Raw genomic sequence first — 18,331 nt, forward strand, 5'->3', positions numbered from 1 at the left:
AGATCCCTCCTTACAGCAGTGTATATGTATGTATATCTCTCCTTATAGCAGTGTATATGTATGTATGAGATCCCTCCTTATATCAGTGTATATGTATGTATGAGATCCCTCCTTATAACAGTGTATATGTATGTATGAGATCCCTCCTTATATCAGTGTATATGTATGTATGAGATCCCTCCTTATATCAGTGTATATGTATGTATGAGATCCCTCCTTATATCAGTGTATATGTATGTATGAGATCCTTATGTCAGTGTATATGTTTGTATGATATCTCTCCTTATATCAGTGTATATGTATGTATGAGATCCTTATAACAGTGTATATGTATGTATGAGATCCCTCCTTATATCAGTGTATATGTATGTATGAGATCCCTCCTTATATCAGTGTATATGTATGTATGAGATCCCTCCTTATATCAGTGTATATGTATGTATGAGATCCTTATGTCAGTGTATATGTTTGTATGATATCTCTCCTTATATCAGTGTATATGTATGTATGAGATCCTTATATCAGTGTATATGTATGTATGAGATCCCTCCTTATATCAGTGTATATGTATGTATGATATCCCTCCTTATGTCAGTGTATATGTATGTATGATATCCCTCCTTACGTCAGTGTATATGTATGTATGATATCTCTCCTTACATCAGTGTATATGTATGTATGATATCTCTCCTTATATCAGTGTATATGTATGTATGATATCCCTCCTTATGTCAGTGTATATGTATGTATGATATCCCTCCTTATATTAGTGTATATGTATGTATGATATCCCTCCTTATGTCAGTGTATATGTATGTATGATATCCCTCCTTATGTCAGTGTATATGTATGTATGATATCTCTCCTTACATCAGTGTATATGTATGTATGATATCTCTCCTTATATCAGTGTATATGTATGTATGATATCTCTCCTTACATCAGTGTATATGTATGTATGATATCTCTCCTTACATCAGTGTATATGTATGTATGATATCCCTCCTTACATCAGTGTATGTTTGTTTGTTTTTTAATTTATACATTTTTTTATTTATCTTACAAAACAGACAAGACACTTCACAAATATTATTAACCCCAATCCCGTCCCACCCCAGAGAATACCTCCCAAATAAGTCACCGATCTCTTACATCAACTCATTGTACTGTGGAGCCGCCCCGCGGCCCAACCAAGATCAATCCAAAACCTTGGGGTACCTATCTAACCCTCCAAAAACCCACCCCTATCACAATATTAGCCTATCCTACCGGTACGGAAAGGTCCCCCCGCTGACATCCCACCCCCCAGGCCAGACCAGGCAGACCACACTTTAAGCCACATATAACAAACTACAAACGCACCCAAAAAAAAAAAAAAAAAGGAAAGGAAGAAAAAAGTAGATCCAACCGCCGCATCCACCCTGCTCATACACTTCCTACTCACTTTTCATATCATCTCTGCCCCCCGCCCTCGCCTGCCACCCCCCCACCAAGGGGGAAGCCAACCAGCCAACCATTTATTCTGGTCAGACTGTATAGCCGGGCCGATCACTATACCATCAGCCACACCTGCAGGGGATACGGCCGGTCCATAACACTCAGAGTCAAAGGGGGAGGGAAGAAGAATTAAAAAAAAAAAAACCCACACCAAAACATCAGTAAATGAATAAAACACACCATTAAATAAATAACTATAACTCAACAAGCCAACCAAGACACTAAAGCAAATATACATATAACCACAAACAAACATCTATTAATCATATAGCCAACCCGGCCCAGCCCAGGAGGGACCCCCGGCCCGGGATGGGCACGGGCGAACCCCCCCGCACCGCCCCCCCTGACATTATCTCCGTAAACGACCATTTACTACTCCCGGCCCGCGGGGATACTCCACAGCTCACAATTACACAGTTAAGCCAGTACAACTCTGTAATATCCTCTCGGTCTGTATATTCTCCGTCCCACCCCCCACCCCCCACCCTAGCTGACAGATAGAGGACCCGGGAAGGATAAATAAAGGAGACAACCTAACAAAAAACAAAACACAAAAGGAAATAACCTAAACACGTGACTTTATAAGTTCCTTCGCCCCTTCCTCCCACCTCCACTACTCCTCCCACTCAGTTACCAGCCCTTTCAGTTTCCCTTCACCAGATTTCCTTATGTTTAGCGTGCCAGAGTTCGTTCCACAGTATCTTCCCGCTAACTTCCTTCCATTCTAGCACTTTGGGAGGGCATATCGAAACCCAGCGCCGCATAAGGACGAGACGGGCAGCAAAGAAGAACTTCTAAACCACTGCCCTCCTAACTCTGGTCATATGTCGCTCATCAAACACCCCCAACAGTGCACATTCATATTCATCCTCAAATACTAATATCATAACCCTAAACACATCTTTCCAAAATTCGCCAATAATAGTGCATGACCACCAGTAATGGTCCAAATCCACTCCCTCTCGCCCACACCTACTACACCCCAACAATGGCACCTTGCGCCATTTTCTAATATCGTCAGCCACATAGTAAAGTCGGTGATTACAAAAAATTGTGTGATTTTATACTTATCTGTGTTATACATACTTGTGTTCCGATACACTATTTCCTAAAATTCTTCATCTTTCATCCCAATAACTTTTTCCCATTTTGTCTGTGACGGGATACAAAACCTATTTACTTGTGTATTTCCTAATATTTTAGCCATTTTCCCGGTTGTTTTACTATCCACACCCACTATTCTATCCACACATCCTGACTCCATTATCCCCCACCCTACTGTCCCCTTAGATGCCCCCACTGCACTCTTTAGTTGGAGATATCTCAGCTGACATATAGGTAAGCTTGTGGCCATACCAAGATCCCTGTAAGATTTAAGAAAAACTGACCACATGCACTAACCCTCTTCTCAGCCAATACGCCGGGTCCACGATCTTTTCTACCCCACATTGGAGTGAACCTCAGAGCACCCTCTATTCCCTCGCTTTTCCTTACAGCGGCCCAGGCTTTTATTAGCATTCTAAAAATAGTATTACTAGGATATTTAGCCAGCAATTTCGCCTCCAATAGCTCAAAGATGTTACTTACAGCCCCTTCTGGTCCTTAACCCCTTAAGGTCAAAGCCTATTTTCGTTTTTGCGCTTTTGCTTATTCCATTTTAAGTTTAAAAGTCCATAGCGCTTGCATTTTTTCACCTAGAGACGTATATGAGCGCTTATTTTTTGCGAAACCAATTGTACTTTGCAATGACCGGCATTATTTTTCCATAACATATGCTGCGAAACCGGAAAAAAATCATTTGCGCTGTCAAATTGAAAAAAAAAACGAATTTGTTTTGATTTCGGGGAGTTTTGCATTTACGCCGTCCGTCCTATGGTAAAACTGACTTGTTATGCATGTTCCTCAAGTCGTTACGATTACTATGATATATAACATGTATAACTTATATTGTATCTGATGGCCTGTAAAACATTCAAACCGTTGTTAACAAATATACGTTCCTTAAAATCGCTCCATTCCCGGCTTATAGCGCTTTTATCCTTTGGTCTATGGGGCTGTGTCAGGTGTCAGTTTTTGCGCCATGATGTGTTCTTTCTATCGGTACCTTGATTGCGCATATACGACTTTTTGATCGTTTTTTATTATGCGCAATTTTGCACTTTGGAATTTTGCAGGCCACAGCAATCTATTGCCGAGCCGGGATCAGCGTCATTCCGACGCTGAGGCCCGCCACGGGCAGAAGAACGGATCTGTCCCACTAGACACCAGGGACGTGCGGCGCAGTGCCTCTAAATGCAGCTGTCAGGTTTGACAGCTGCACTTAGAGGCTTAATTAGCCGGCGCGGCAACGGGACCCGCGCCGGCTAATAGAGGCACTGCCCGGCTGCACATGTCAGCCGGGATCAGCGCCGTTCAGAGCGGGGTCCCGGCGGGACCCCGCTTTGAACACCCCGAGCGGCACCATGACGTATCAGATACGTCATGGGTCGCTAAGGGGTTAACCCATCCCGACAAAAAATCATCCTCCTTCCACTTCACCACCCAAGCAAGGATACCAGCCAGATAATATTTAGAGAGGTCAGTCAACCCCAGTCCCCCTCATTCTTCTGGGAGTGTCAGCACCTTCAACTTCAATCGTACCTTCTTCCTGTTCTAGAACAGCTCATTAAATAATCCCTCCATCCTCCGGAACCATTTCCTACGTAACCATACGGTGGAAACCCCCAGAACATAATTTAGCTGGGGTAGCCATATCATTTTTATTAATCCGACCTTGTCAGCAATCCATTCCATACACCTGCTTGATGTCTCATCCTAGTAAGCCTAGGAGCTATATTCAGATCTTCATAACTACTCAGGTTCGCCGAAATCCATATACACAAATACTTAAAAGATCCTTCTGGGCCTATTATCTTAAGTTCCCCTTGAGCTATCGGCTTAATCCTGGGATCCAACAATAACAGCACTGACTTGCCCCAGTTAGTTCTTATACCGGACAGTCCACCAAACCTCTCTACCTCTGCCATTGCCACTTCAAGACCAACTTCAGTGTTACCTAGGAACATCAATAAGTCATCAGCATATAATGCCGGCTTGTCCTCCCTCCCCCGGCACCAAAACCCTCCAGATCTTCATTTTTCTTGATACTCCTCGCCAAGGGCAAAGAGCAGGGGGGAGAGAGGACAACCCTGCCTGGTCCCTCTCTGCAAGGGGAAACTCTCTGACCTTTGACCATTAAGTGAAATACAAGCTCGAGGCTTATAATAAATAATTTTTAACCAGTTCAAAAAAACATCCCCAATACCAAACTCCTCCAGGGTTCTCCAGAGGAAAGGCCACTCCACACTGTCAAATGCCTTCGCCGCGTCCAGCGACAGTATGGAGTGGCCTCCCCCCTCCTCCCTATCTGAATATTAGCGTGCACACGCCTTATATTGTCGTATGTAGTCCTACCCGGTACGAACCCACATTGCTCTCTACCCACCAAATCATGAATCAGCCAGTATCTTACATAAAACCTTCATATCTGAATTGATCAGGGAGATAGGTCTAAAGGATTCCGGAACACTAAGGTCTTTGTCTGCTTTTGGGAGTAAAACAATCTCTGCCTCGTCCATAGACTCGGGCAAACGCCCTCTCATATATGAGTCTTTTAGAATCTCACAATACTCCCTTATCAACTGCTGGTCTCCCCATCTAAAAAACTCTGCTGGCAATCCATCGGGACCGTGTCTTCCCCGAGGACATAGTTTTAAGAGTTGACAAAATCTCCTCGATCTCTATGGGGCAGTCTAACCACTGTCTCTGATTGTCTAAGAGTTTGGGCAGCTTAAGGTCAGAGAAATAGGCACCAATTCCTGTCCCCCCCTTGCCATCTAGTACTATATAGCTCTTTAAAGAACCTATGGAAAACCCCAGCGATCTCGTCACCACTTCTAACCATGATTCCATCCTCCCGCCTTACTTCTGTGACAATACGTTTAGGCTCTTTACCTTTCACCAGATTAGCTAAGTACTTGCCTGGTTTCCCCCCCTGTGAGTATTGGTATGCCCCTCTAAACCTCTCTTGATTTAAAGCCTTCTCATGCAGAAACTCCTTAAGTTCAGCAATCGCTCTAGTCCATTTACCTTTAGTCTCTAAGTTGTTAATCGCGGTATGTTCTTTCTCTGAGGTCACCACGTTTTCCCTTAATGATCCTTCCTGTTTCTTAATTTTTTTTCTAACCTTGCTGACCTCACTTATTAGTATGCCTCTTAGAAAAGCTTTAGCTGTATCCCACACGATGTCACTACCAGTCGACCCACCGACTACTATGTCCAACTGTTGGACATCGATCAGCTTAAACCAATGTGGATTACACCTAAATCGTGTCACTGGGCGGCCCCCTTTACCAGCCAACTCCACATCCACACAGACCATCACATGGTCAGAGAGACTACCAGGCTGATACGTAATCCTTTTAATTTTTGACATAGCAATGTCGTTCACCAGAACCAGGTCCAGTCTCGAGAAAACACCATGCGAGGCACTATAACATGTATATACCAACTCTCCAAGGTGTAGGTGTTGGTCTTGAAGTGGCAACTTTTCCTGTCCACCAATTCATCAGGGACACAAAGTCCCCCATTATAAAAAAGGACAATCCTTATATTGTAAAGAGAAACTATAAAACTTAAGACAGACATCCAATGCAAAGGGTGGAGGAATGTATACAAAAGCTAAGACACTCATAACCCCCTCCAGCTGTCCCGCCAAAAATACATCTCTTCCATTGCTGTCGGCTTCTACCTGTATAGGGTTCCAGTCAATGGCTCTATGTATTAAAACACTAACTCCCCTGGAGTAGGCTGAATATACCGCATGATATTGCTGAGACACCCACCGCCGATCCAGTACCTGGGTTCTATCTTCCACAAAGTGTGTCTCTAATATGCACACGATGGCCGGAAGGTGTCTCAACAACTCCCTCATGACAGCATACCTTTTCAGCTTGTCATTAATCCCTCTAGCATTCCAAAATACGACCCTCACCATAATTACCAATCAGGAAGAGAAGGGAAAAAGGGAAGACAGGAGAAAGGAGGACAGAAAAAAACAAAAAAAAACAAAACACACCCCCCCACCGTCCCCTCTCTGCCAGCTAAAAAACCCCACCCACCACCCAACCCCTTCCCACCCATCCCCGCCCCACTTGGTCTCCAAGCGAGCCCGCTCGGACACCCTAGACTTGTGCTTGACTGTGTCGACCCATATCGACACGCGGTTGCAGATCTCACCCAAGGGGGAAAAAAAGAAAAAGGGGAAAAAACTTTATCTACTTATTTATAAACCGTGTGTTTCCAGCCACCCAACTGCGTCTGCTACACCATCAAAAAAATGTCTGCTGCTGATAAATCACACGAAGCCTTGCCGGATACAATACTGCATACTTTAGATTATGTTGCCTGAGCCTGCGCTTGACCTCTATAAACCTTTTTTCTCTTCTTCTGCGCTGTGGCTGAATAGTCAGAGTACAAAAATATCTTAGAACTATTAATCTCGCGAGGAGGTAAATCTCTCAATTTACGCAAAATCAAGTCTTTGTCCTTGACACAGTGTATCTTTGCTAAGATAGGTCTGGGGTTGTCTCCTAAGATCTTACGTCTGGTAGTCCGCCTGTGAGCCCTCTCTACACAAAAATGATCAGACACTACTCCTTGGCCCACCCCTTCCAATAGCCATTCCTGCACAAATCTGGTAGACTCTTTATTCTCTGTGCCCTCCGGAACTCCTATAATTCTCAAGTTAGCTCTCCTACTTCGATCCTCCAGATCTGTAACCTTGTCTTGAAGCCCCGAATTATCCCGCTTAATCTCATCCATCTCACCAGACATCTGCTCCAACTTAGGGCCCTATTCCACAGTAACGATAATCGGCCAGATCGGCCCGATTCGGCCGATTATCGTTCGGTGAAATAGAGAGAACTATCAGCCGATGATCCTGTCATCGGCTGATCGTTCATTTAGAGCCAGACCTAAAATCATCGTTCCCCGACCGCGCATTGCTACGGTTGAATAGCGGTGCGCGGCGGGCGACCAACGATTTGACAGCAGCAGCAGTAATACATTACCTGGCCAGGCTTCTTCTCCGCGATGTCTTCATCCCAGGGTCCCGCGCTCTCTATCTTCAGAATGGCCGGTCAGCTGACGGAGCTGACCGGCCATTCAGAAGATAGAGCGCGCGGGCTGACGGAGCTGACCGGCCATTCAGAAGATAGAGCGCGCGGGACCCTGGGATGAAGACCGCGCAGAGAAGACCTGCAGGTAATGTATTACTGCTGCTGCAAGGACATCAGTAACGATGTCCCTGCAGCCCTCGCTCAACGATCATCAGGCCGTGGAATAGGCCCAGTAAACGAGCGGCGATCTAGCAGATGGCCGCTCGTTTACATCGTTGATCGGGCCCTCCTCGGCCCTTGGAATAGGACCCTTAGTCTCTAACACTTCGATTTTCTGTTCAGTTACAGTGACCCGCTCCCTCACCACATTCATATCAGCACGGATGATTGATAGATCTAACTTAATCTCCCCAATCTGAACCGTAATAGCCTGCCCTGCGCTGGGAGGTTGGGGAGCCTTCCCCTGCGCTGGGAGGTTGGGGAGCCTTCCCCTGCGCTGGGAGGTTGGGGAGCCTTCCCCTGCGCTGGGAGGTCGGGGAGCCTCCTCCTGCGCTGGGAGGTCGGGGAGCCTCCTCCTGCGCTGGAAGGACGGGGAGCCTTCCCCTGCGCTGGGAGGTCGGGGAGCCTTCCCCTGCGCTGGGAGGTCGGGGAGCCTTCCCCTGCGCTGGGAGGTCGGGGAGCCTTCCCCTGCGCTGGGAGGTCGGGGAGCCTTCTCCTGCGCTGGGAGGTCGGGGAGCCTTCTCCTGCGCTGGGAGGTTGGGGAGCCTTCCCCTGCGCTGGGAGGTCGGGGAGCCTTCTCCTGCGCTGGGAGGTCGGGGAGCCTTTCCCTGCGCTGGGAGGACGGGGAGCCTTCCCCTGCGCTGGGAGGTCGGGGAGCCTTCCCCTGCGCTGGGAGGTCGGGGAGCCTTCCCCTGCGCTGGGAGGTCGGGGAGCCTTCTCCTGTATGTCTCAGCCTAAACATAGGGAGAAAATTCTAGATGCGTTCCATAATATACGTCTCCTCTGTTCTTCTGTAGAAGTCTCTATGCTTTTATGATGCCATTCATACATTGCTGTACAATCCCTACATCCACACCTCAGGGAGCACACATGGCTTATTCTTCACTGTCTAAGCAGTGTTTGTCTGCTGCAGGTCTGATCTCGTCCTTGCTTGGTCTCCGCTCCTGTATACCATTATGAAGCTGTGATGGCAGCCCTCCAGGTCCTTATGTAGGTTATGTTATGTAGTGGCCATTATGCTGATGGTAGTCCTCCAGGTCCTTGGTGTGGTGATGTATACCCTTATCAATTGGCTGTTATGATGGTAGCCCTCCAGGTCCTTGGTGTGATGTATACCCTTATGTAGTGGCCATTATGGTGATGGCAGCTCTCCAGGTCCTTGGTGTGATCCTGTATTGATGATCGGCCATTTTCAGGCTGATTCAACAGGGAAGCTTCATGGATTTGGCCTCAAACGTTCTCATTTACTACAAGAAAGATGGCAGGCCACTCCGCAAGAATTGGAAATGAGAATCTATCCTCTCTACCATAAGGACGTTCACCATCTCGTCTTCTGCCACAGATACAGGTACCTCAGATCTCCAACAGGAAATCCTCCCATCCTGGTATCAGATCCCTTCTGGTTATAGAGAGGCTGAGCTCTAATAGTGGAGCAGGCCTTCTGTACGACTGAATAAGAAGATCTCCACAAAGGAAGACGTCTATTACTGTACCCTGATGTCTGTCCTCAAGATGGGGAACTGGCCAATGCTTGGACTCTGCCTATAATGCAGGGGACTCTGCCTATAATGCAGGGGACTCTGCCTATAATGCAGGGGACTCTGCCTATAATGCAGGGGACTCTGCCTATAATGCAGGGGACTCTGCCTATAATGCAGGGGACTCTGCCTATAATGCAGGGGATTGTCCTTATGGTTCCCATGAAATGTGATCTTTGAGATGTTGGTTGCTTTTTGCTGTGTCATGTTAGGTTGAAACATCTGTACCTGAGAAACAGCTGTGACTGGAGCTGGTGATCCATCCTCTGTGAGCTGTGACAGGAGCCGGTGATCCAACCTCTGTGAGCTGTGACAGTACCTGGTGATCCAACCTCTGTGAGCTGTGACAGTACCCGGTGATCCATCCTCTGTGAGCTGTGACAGTACCGGGTGATCCATCCTCTGTGAGCTGTGACAGTACCTGGTGATCCAACCTCTGTGAGCTGTGACAGTACCTGGTGATCCAACCTCTGTGAGCTGTGACTGGAGCCGGTGATCCAACCTCTGTGAGCTGTAACAGGAGCCGGTGATCCAACCTCTGTGAGCTGTGACAGTACCTGGTGATCCATCCTCTGTGAGCTGTGACAGGAGCCGGTGATCCAACCTCTGTGAGCTGTGACAGTACCTGGTGATCCAACCTCTGTGAGCTGTGACAGGAGCCGGTGATCCAACCTCTGTGAGCTGTGACAGTACCTGGTGATCCATCCTCTGTGAGCTGTGACAGTACCTGGTGATCCAACCTCTGTGAGCTGTGACAGGAGCCGGTGATCCAACCTCTGTGAGCTGTGACAGTACATGGTGATCCATCCTCTGTGAGCTGTGACAGGAGCCGGTGATCCATCCTCTGTGAGCTGTGAAAGGACCCAGGGATCCATCCTCTGTGAGCTGTGACAGTACCCGGTGATCCAACCTCTGTGAGCTGTGACCGGAGCCGGTGATCCAACCTCTGGGAGCTGTGACAGGAGCCGGTGATCCATCCTCTGTGAGCTGTGACAGGAGTCGGTGATCCATCCTCTGTGAGCTGTGACAGGAGCCGGTGATCCATCCTCTGTGAGCTGTGACAGGAGCCGGTGATCCAACCTCTGTGAGCTGTGACAGTACATGGTGATCCAACCTCTGTGAGCTGTGACAGGAGCCGGTGATCCGGGAGCCCTTCTCCATATCTTGGGATCCCTTCTCCATAACAAGATCTACCATAATACACAGTAGGATCATTATTCAGCAGGATTCTGTTGCCAGCTTGGAAGCTAGTAGATAATGACTTAAGAAGGTCCGTGAGTGTTCAGAGTGGATACCAGCTACGGCTACAGATGGTGCCGGTGGGAGTCTCTGGAGAATGTAACATCATAGTCACTCCATTCTGCACCAAGGCTTCCATTAGGATTACAGCACATCTCATGTACAAGTCTCCGTCACTGTACGATGGATGACGTTCACTATTCTGCCAATGACTACCAGATCCATTATAGTGATCAGAAATATAAAACCAGATCTTCTCCTGGCATCTTCCTCCTGTAAGAAGGTTCCCTGAGGCTTCCCTGAAGGTTTAGATCGACCAGAAGACTGGAAGAAGCTGTAGACTTCCTTCAAACAATGGACACCAGTTGCCGGATGGTGATGACCTAATAGTCCGTCCTTCATTGTATTCAGTGCAGAAGAGAAGAATATTCTTGTCTCCTATTCCTGGCAGATTATATATAAACTTCAATCCAATGAAGTCAAAAGGACGATCTGTAACTGTGTCCACAACTAATGTTACTACCAGACCGGCTCCTCCTCTTACCCACAACTAATGTTACTACCAGACCGGCTCCTCCTCTTACCCAGAACTAATGTTACTACCAGACCGGCTCCTCCTCTTACCCAGAACTAATGTTACTACCAGACCGGCTCCTCCTCTTACCCAGAACTAATGTTACTACCAGACCGGCTCCTCCTCTTACCCAGAAACTAATGTTACTACCAGACCGGCTCCTCCTCTTACCCAGAACTAATGTTACTACCAGACCGGCTCCTCCTCTTACCCAGAACTAATGTTACTACCAGACCGGCTCCTCCTCTTACCCAGAACTAATGTTACTACCAGACCGGCTCCTTCTCTTACCCAGAACTAATGTTACTACCAGACCGGCTCCTTCTCTGGCCCAGAACTAATGTTACTACCAGACCGGCTCCTCCTCTTACCCAGAACTAATGTTACTACCATACCGGCTTCTCCTCTTACCCAGAACTAATGTTACTACCAGACCGGCTCCTCCTCTTACCCAGAACTAATGTTACTACCAGACCGGCTTCTCCTCTTACCCAGAACTAATGTTACTACCAGACCGGCTCCTCCTCTTACCCAGAACTAATGTTACTACCAGAGCGGCTCCTCCTCTTACCCAGAACTAATGTTACTACCAGACCGGCTCCTCCTCTTACCCAGAACTAATGTTATTACCAGACCGGCTCCTCCTCTTACCCAGAACTAATGTTACTACCAGAGCGGCTCCTCCTCTTACCCAGAACTAATGTTACTACCAGACCGGCTCCTCCTCTTACCCAGAACTAATGTTATTACCAGACCGGCTCCTCCTCTTACCCAGAACTAATGTTACTACCAGACCGGCTCCTCCTCTTACCCAGAACTAATGTTACTACCAGACCGCCTCCTTCTCTTACCCAGAACTAATGTTACTACCAGACCGGCTCCTCCTCTTACCCAGAACTAATGTTACTACCAGACCGGCTCCTCCTCTTACCCAGAACTAATGTTACTACCAGACCGGCTCCTTCTCTTACCCAGAACTAATGTTACTACCAGACCGGCTTCCTCCTCTTACCCAGAACTAATGTTACTACCAGACGGCTCCTCCTCTTACCCAGAACTAATGTTACTACCAGACCGGCTCCTCCTCTTACCCAGAACTAATGTTACTACCAGACCGGCTCCTCCTCTTACCCAGAACTAATGTTACTACCAGACCGGCTCCTCCTCTTACCCAGAACTAATGTTACTACCAGACCGGCTCCTCCTCTTACCCAGAACTAATGTTACTACCAGACCGGCTCTTACCCAGAACTAATGTTACTACCAGACCGGCTCCTCCTCTTACCCAGAACTAATGTTACTACCAGACCGGCTCCTCCTCTTACCCAGAACTAATGTTACTACCAGACCGGCTCCTCCTCTTACCCAGAACTAATGTTTACTACCAGACCGGCGCTCTCTTACCCAGAACCTAATGTTACTACCAGACCGGCTCCTCCTCTACCCACAACTAATGTTACTACCATACGGCTCCTCCCTTACCCAGAAACTAATGTTACTACCATACCGGCTCCTCCTCTACCCAGAACTAATGTTACTACCAGGACCGGCTCTTACCCAGAAACTAATGTTACTACCAGACCGGCTCCTCCTCTTACCCAGAACTAATGTTACTACCCAGGACCGGCTCCTCCTCTTACCCAGAACTAATGTACTACCAGAGCGGCTCCTCCTCTTACCCAGAACTAATGTTACTACCAGACCGGCTGCTTCTCTTACCCAGAAACCTAATGTTATTACCAGGACCGGCTCCTCCTCTTACCCAGAACTAATGTTACTACCAGACCGGCTCCTCCTCTACCCAGAACTAATGTTACTACCAGACCGGCTCCTCCTCTTACCCACAACTAATGTTACTACCAGACCGGCTCCTCCTCTTACCCACAACTAATGTTACTACCAGACCGGCTCCTCCTCTTACCCAGAACTAATGTTACTACCAGACCGGCTCTTACCCAGAACTAATGTTACTACCAGACCGGCTCCTCCTCTTACCCACAACTAATGTTATTACCAGACCGGCTCCTCCTCTTACCCAGAACTAATGTTACTACCAGAGCGGCTCCTCCTCTTACCCAGAACTAATGTTACTACCAGACCGGCTCCTTCTCTTACCCACAACTAATGTTACTACCAGACCGGCTCTTACCCAGAACTAATGTTACTACCAGACCGGCTCTTACCCAGAACTAATGTTACTACCAGACCGGCTCCTTCTCTTACCCAGAACTAATGTTATTACCAGACCGGCTCCTCCTCTTACCCAGAACTAATGTTATTACCAGACCGGCTCCTCCTCTTACCCAGAACTAATGTTACTACCAGACCGGCTCCTCCTCTTACCCACAACTAATGTTACTACCAGACCGGCTCCTTCTCTTACCCAGAACTAATGTTATTACCAGACCGGCTCCTCCTCTTACCCAGAACTAATGTTATTACCAGACCGGCTCCTCCTCTTACCCAGAACTAATGTTACTACCAGACCGGCTCCTCCTCTTACCCAGAACTAATGTTACTACCAGACCGGCCCCTTCTCTTACCCAGAACTAATGTTATTACCAGACCGGCCCCTTCTCTTACCCACAACTAATGTTACTACCAGACCGGCCCCTTCTCTTACCCAGAACTAATGTTACTACCAGACCGGCTCCTTCTCTTACCCAGAACTAATGTTACTACCAGACCGGCTCCTTCTCTTACCCACAACTAATGTTATTACCAGACCGGCCCCTTCTCTTACCCACAACTAATGTTACTACCAGACCGGCTCCTCCTCTTACCCACAACTAATGTTACTACCAGACCGGCTCCTTCTCTTACCCAGAACTGATGTTACTGCCAGACCGGCTTCTCCTCTGGCCCAGAACTAATGTTACTACCAGACCGGCTCCTTCTCTTACCCAGAACTAATGTTACTACCAGACCGGCTCCTCTTCTTACCCAGAACTAATGTTACTACCAGACCGGCTCCTCCTCTTACCCAGAACTAATGTTACTACCAGACCGGCTCCTCCTCTTACCCAGAACTAATGTTACTACCAGACCGGCTCCTCCTCTTACCCAGAACTAATGTTACTACCAGACCGGCTCCTCCTCTTACCCACAACTAATGTTACCACCAGACCGGCTCCTCCTCTTACCCACAACTAATGTTACTACCAGACCGGCTCCTCCTCTTATCCAGAACTAATGTTACTACCAGACCGGCCCCTTCTCTTACCCAGAACTAATGTTACTACCAGACCGGCTCCTCCTCTTACCCAGAACTAATGTTACTACCAGACCGGCTCCTCCTCTTACCCACAACTAATGTTACTACCAGACCGGCTCCTTCTCTTACCCAGAACTAATGTTATTACCAGACCGGTTCCTTCTCTTACCCAGAACTAATGTTACTACCAGACCGGCTCCTCCTCTTACCCAGAACTAATGTTACTACCAGACCGGCTCCTCCTCTTACCCAGAACTAATGTTACTACCAGACCGGCTCCTTCTCTTACCCAGAACTAATGTTACTACCAGACCGGCTCCTTCTCTTACCCAGAACTAATGTTACTACCAGACCGGCTCCTCCTCTTACCCAGAACTAATGTTACTACCAGACCGGCTCCTCCTCTTACCCAGAACTAATGTTACTACCAGACCGGCTCCTCCTCTTACCCAGAGGAAGCATCGAATTTTCAGTGATTACTGGAGGATCAGCGATTCTACCATCTCAACTAATAGAACCTCTATTCCACCAGGCTGTGAGGGGGTAATTCTTCTAGGATACCTGAACTATAACATTCTGCTTCAGGGTGTGAGGGGCTTGGTACTCAAAATTGTAGTTTTTAGGAATTCAGTTTATTGGCTGATATCCTTCAATATTTACCCTCCCCTGGGTTTTAGCTATAGAAATCCCATCTGTGCTGCCTAAGGACGAAGAGGAAAGATACAATTTTTCTTACCTGTAATTTTCCTTTCCTCGAGTCCGAAGGCAGCACACATATACCCACCCAATGATCTATTTTTGGTGACTCGTCTATTTAAAACACATGTGAGAGCTGTGAGTGGGTTCTTATAGGCCATCAATTAAGCTAATTTCTTGATTGCTTTGCTAGGTGGACGGTCCTAGGGTGGAGTCTGGGGGATAGAATATCCCATCTGTGCTGCCTTCGGACAGGTAAGACAAATTTTATCTATACCCCCCCTCTCACATACAGTATGTGTGTGTGTATATATATATATACCCCCCTCCTCTTACCTCTCGGCCTCCCGGTAGTGTCCCTGCTTCTCCTGCTCCTTGGCCTGGGTGATATAAAGAACGGACACGTCTTCTGGGTTCATGCATTTCATGGCCAGCTACAGAGGAAGCAAAAGACGTCACATATAATCTTAAGGGTATATGTGGAGAGCTCACCCCCTCCCGTATACTCACTGCGTGGGCCTGCTCCCAGCGGCCGGCCTGTGTGTACATGTCTATGGCCTCTTTACTCCTCCCGGCCTTGATATAGAGCTGCTCCGCCAGCTGCAAAGAACAGAGGGCGATGTGAGAGGAGCAGGGCCCAGCTGTTATTATCGGGGTCCTCCCCCCATATACACCGTATCTCCAGTGATACAATAGAGGGCTATGTGAGAGTAGCAGGGTCTAGCTGTTATTATAGGGGTCTCCCCCCTATACCCCGTATCTCCAGTCATGTCCTGACCTGGTACTCCTGTACAGAGCTGTAATGCTGGGCGATCTTCAGGTAATAGTCACTGGCCGCCCGCGGCTCCTGCAGCTCCAGGATGTGGACGGCTTTCTTCCACTGCCGGGCCCCCAAAGCCGCTTCTATGGCCTTTACTGAGCACCTGAGGGGAAGGTCACAAATACATCCCTGAACCCCAATACCACACACCAAAGCTAACACTATAAGTCGATCATGTTCACCCTTTCCCTTCTTCCTCCTGTAACATATATAAAGGTTTCCATCATGCCCCCCCTTTCTCTTCTTCCTCCCCTGGGGTGACAGCAGAGGGGAGCACAATACTATAACCTCCCCCAATCAAAATACCATAATTCCTTAACACCAATACTATAACCCTAAATCCTATGAGTGCTCTTGGGGTCTCACCCGGCCTCTATGTAGTGATTGATGGCGGCATCCAGCTGCTTTTGCTGCACCAGATGATCCCCCCAGGACTCCTCCAACTTCACCACCTCCGCAGGAGCGGCCGTCCGGGCAAGCTCCACCGCTGTCACCGAAGAGAGACGTCACATTACACAACCAGCACCGGGTATGATGTATGAGGGGTGTAATGGGTGAGTATACACAGGATATGGGGGGGAGCACTATATAATGAGCACAGTACAGGGGGGCACTATATAATGAGCACAGTTACAGGGGGGGGCACTATATAATGAGCACAGTACAGGGGGGGCACTATATAATGAGCACAGTACAGGGGGGGGCACTATATAATGAGCACAGTACAGGGGGGGGCACTATATAATGAGCACAGTACAGGGGGGGGGGGCACTATATAATGAGCACAGTACAGGGGGGGGCACTATATAATGAGCACAGTACAGGGGGGGGGCACTATATAATGAGCACAGTACGGGGGGGGGGCACTATATAATGAGCACAGTACAGGGGGGCACTATATAATGAGCACAGTACAGGGGGGGCACTATATAATGAGCACAGTACAGGGGGGGGCACTATATAATGAGCACAGTACAGGGGGGGGGCACTATATAATGAGCACAGTACAGGGGGGGCACTATATAATGAGCACAGTACGGGGGGGCACTATATAATGAGCACAGTACGGGGGGGGCACTATATAATGAGCACAGTACAGGGGGGGCACTATATAATGAGCACAGTACAGGAGGGCACTATATAATGAGCACAGTACAGGGGGGCACTATATAATGAGCACAGTACAGGGGGGCACTATATAATGAGCACAGTACAGGGGGGGCACTATATAATGAGCACAGTACAGGGGGGGGCACTATATAATGTGCACAGTACAGGGGGGGGGGCACTATATAATGAGCACAGTACAGGGGGGGGCACTATATAATGAGCACAGTACAGGGGGGCACTATAAAATGAGCACAGTACAGGGGGGGGGCACTATATAATGAGCACAGTACAGGGGGGGCACTATATAATGAGCACAGTACAGGGGGGGCACTATATAATGAGCACAGTACAGGGGGGCACTATATAATGAGCACAGTACAGAGGGGCACTATATAATGAGCACAGTACAGGGGGGGGCACTATATAATGAGCACAGTATGGGGGGGGCACTATATAATGAGCACAGTACAGAGGGGGGGCACTATATAATGAGCACAGTACGGGGGGGGCACTATATAATGAGCACAGTACAGGGGGGGGCACTATATAATGAGCACAGTACAGGGGGGGGGGGGCACTATATAATGAGCACAGTACAGGGGGGGGCACTATATATAATGAGCACAGTACAGGGGGGGGCACTATATAATGAGCACAGTACAGGGGGGCACTAAATAATGAGCACAGTACAGGGGGGCACTATATAATGAGCACAGTACAGGGGGGGCACTATATAATGAGCACAGTACAGAGGGGGGGCACTATATAATGAGCACAGTACAGGGGGGGCACTATATAATGAGCACAGTACAGGAGGGGGGCACTATATAATGAGCACAGTACAGGGGGGCACTATATAATGAGCACAGTACAGGGGGGCACTATATAATGAGCACAGTACAGGAGGGGGGCACTATATAATGAGCACAGTACAGGGGGGGCACAAATAATGAGCACAGTACAGTGGGGGCACTATATAATGAGCACAGTACAGGGGGGCACTATATAATGAGCACAGTACAGGGGGGGGCACTATATAATGAGCACAGTACAGGGGGGGCACTATATAATGAGCACAGTACAGGGGGGGGCACTATATAATGAGCACAGTACAGGGGGGGCACTATATATAATGAGCACAGTACAGGGGGGCACTATATAATGAGCACAGTACGGGGGGGCACTATATAATGAGCACAGTACAGGGGGGGGCACTATATAATGAGCACAGTACAGGGGGGCACTATATAATGAGCACAGTACAGG

At 48.1% G+C, this 18,331-nt stretch overlaps 1 protein-coding gene across 2 annotated transcripts in view; it reads right to left on the reverse strand.

Moving 5' to 3' along the window:
* IFT172 (intraflagellar transport 172) overlaps positions 1-18,331 on the reverse strand; it is a 157,550-nt gene that overhangs the window by 45,540 nt on the left and 93,679 nt on the right. For both annotated transcript variants that reach the window (XM_069973309.1, XM_069973308.1), the window contains exons 23-26: positions 16,322-16,442; positions 15,914-16,058; positions 15,646-15,735; positions 15,472-15,569 (exon numbers count right to left, since the gene is read on the reverse strand). In XM_069973309.1, coding sequence (XP_069829410.1) covers positions 15,472-15,569; positions 15,646-15,735; positions 15,914-16,058; positions 16,322-16,442 — 454 coding nt within the window. The remainder of the gene's footprint in view (positions 1-15,471; positions 15,570-15,645; positions 15,736-15,913; positions 16,059-16,321; positions 16,443-18,331) is intronic.

Source organism: Dendropsophus ebraccatus, chromosome 6 (genome assembly GCF_027789765.1).
Source record: "Dendropsophus ebraccatus isolate aDenEbr1 chromosome 6, aDenEbr1.pat, whole genome shotgun sequence".
Taxonomy (NCBI): domain Eukaryota; kingdom Metazoa; phylum Chordata; class Amphibia; order Anura; family Hylidae; genus Dendropsophus; species Dendropsophus ebraccatus.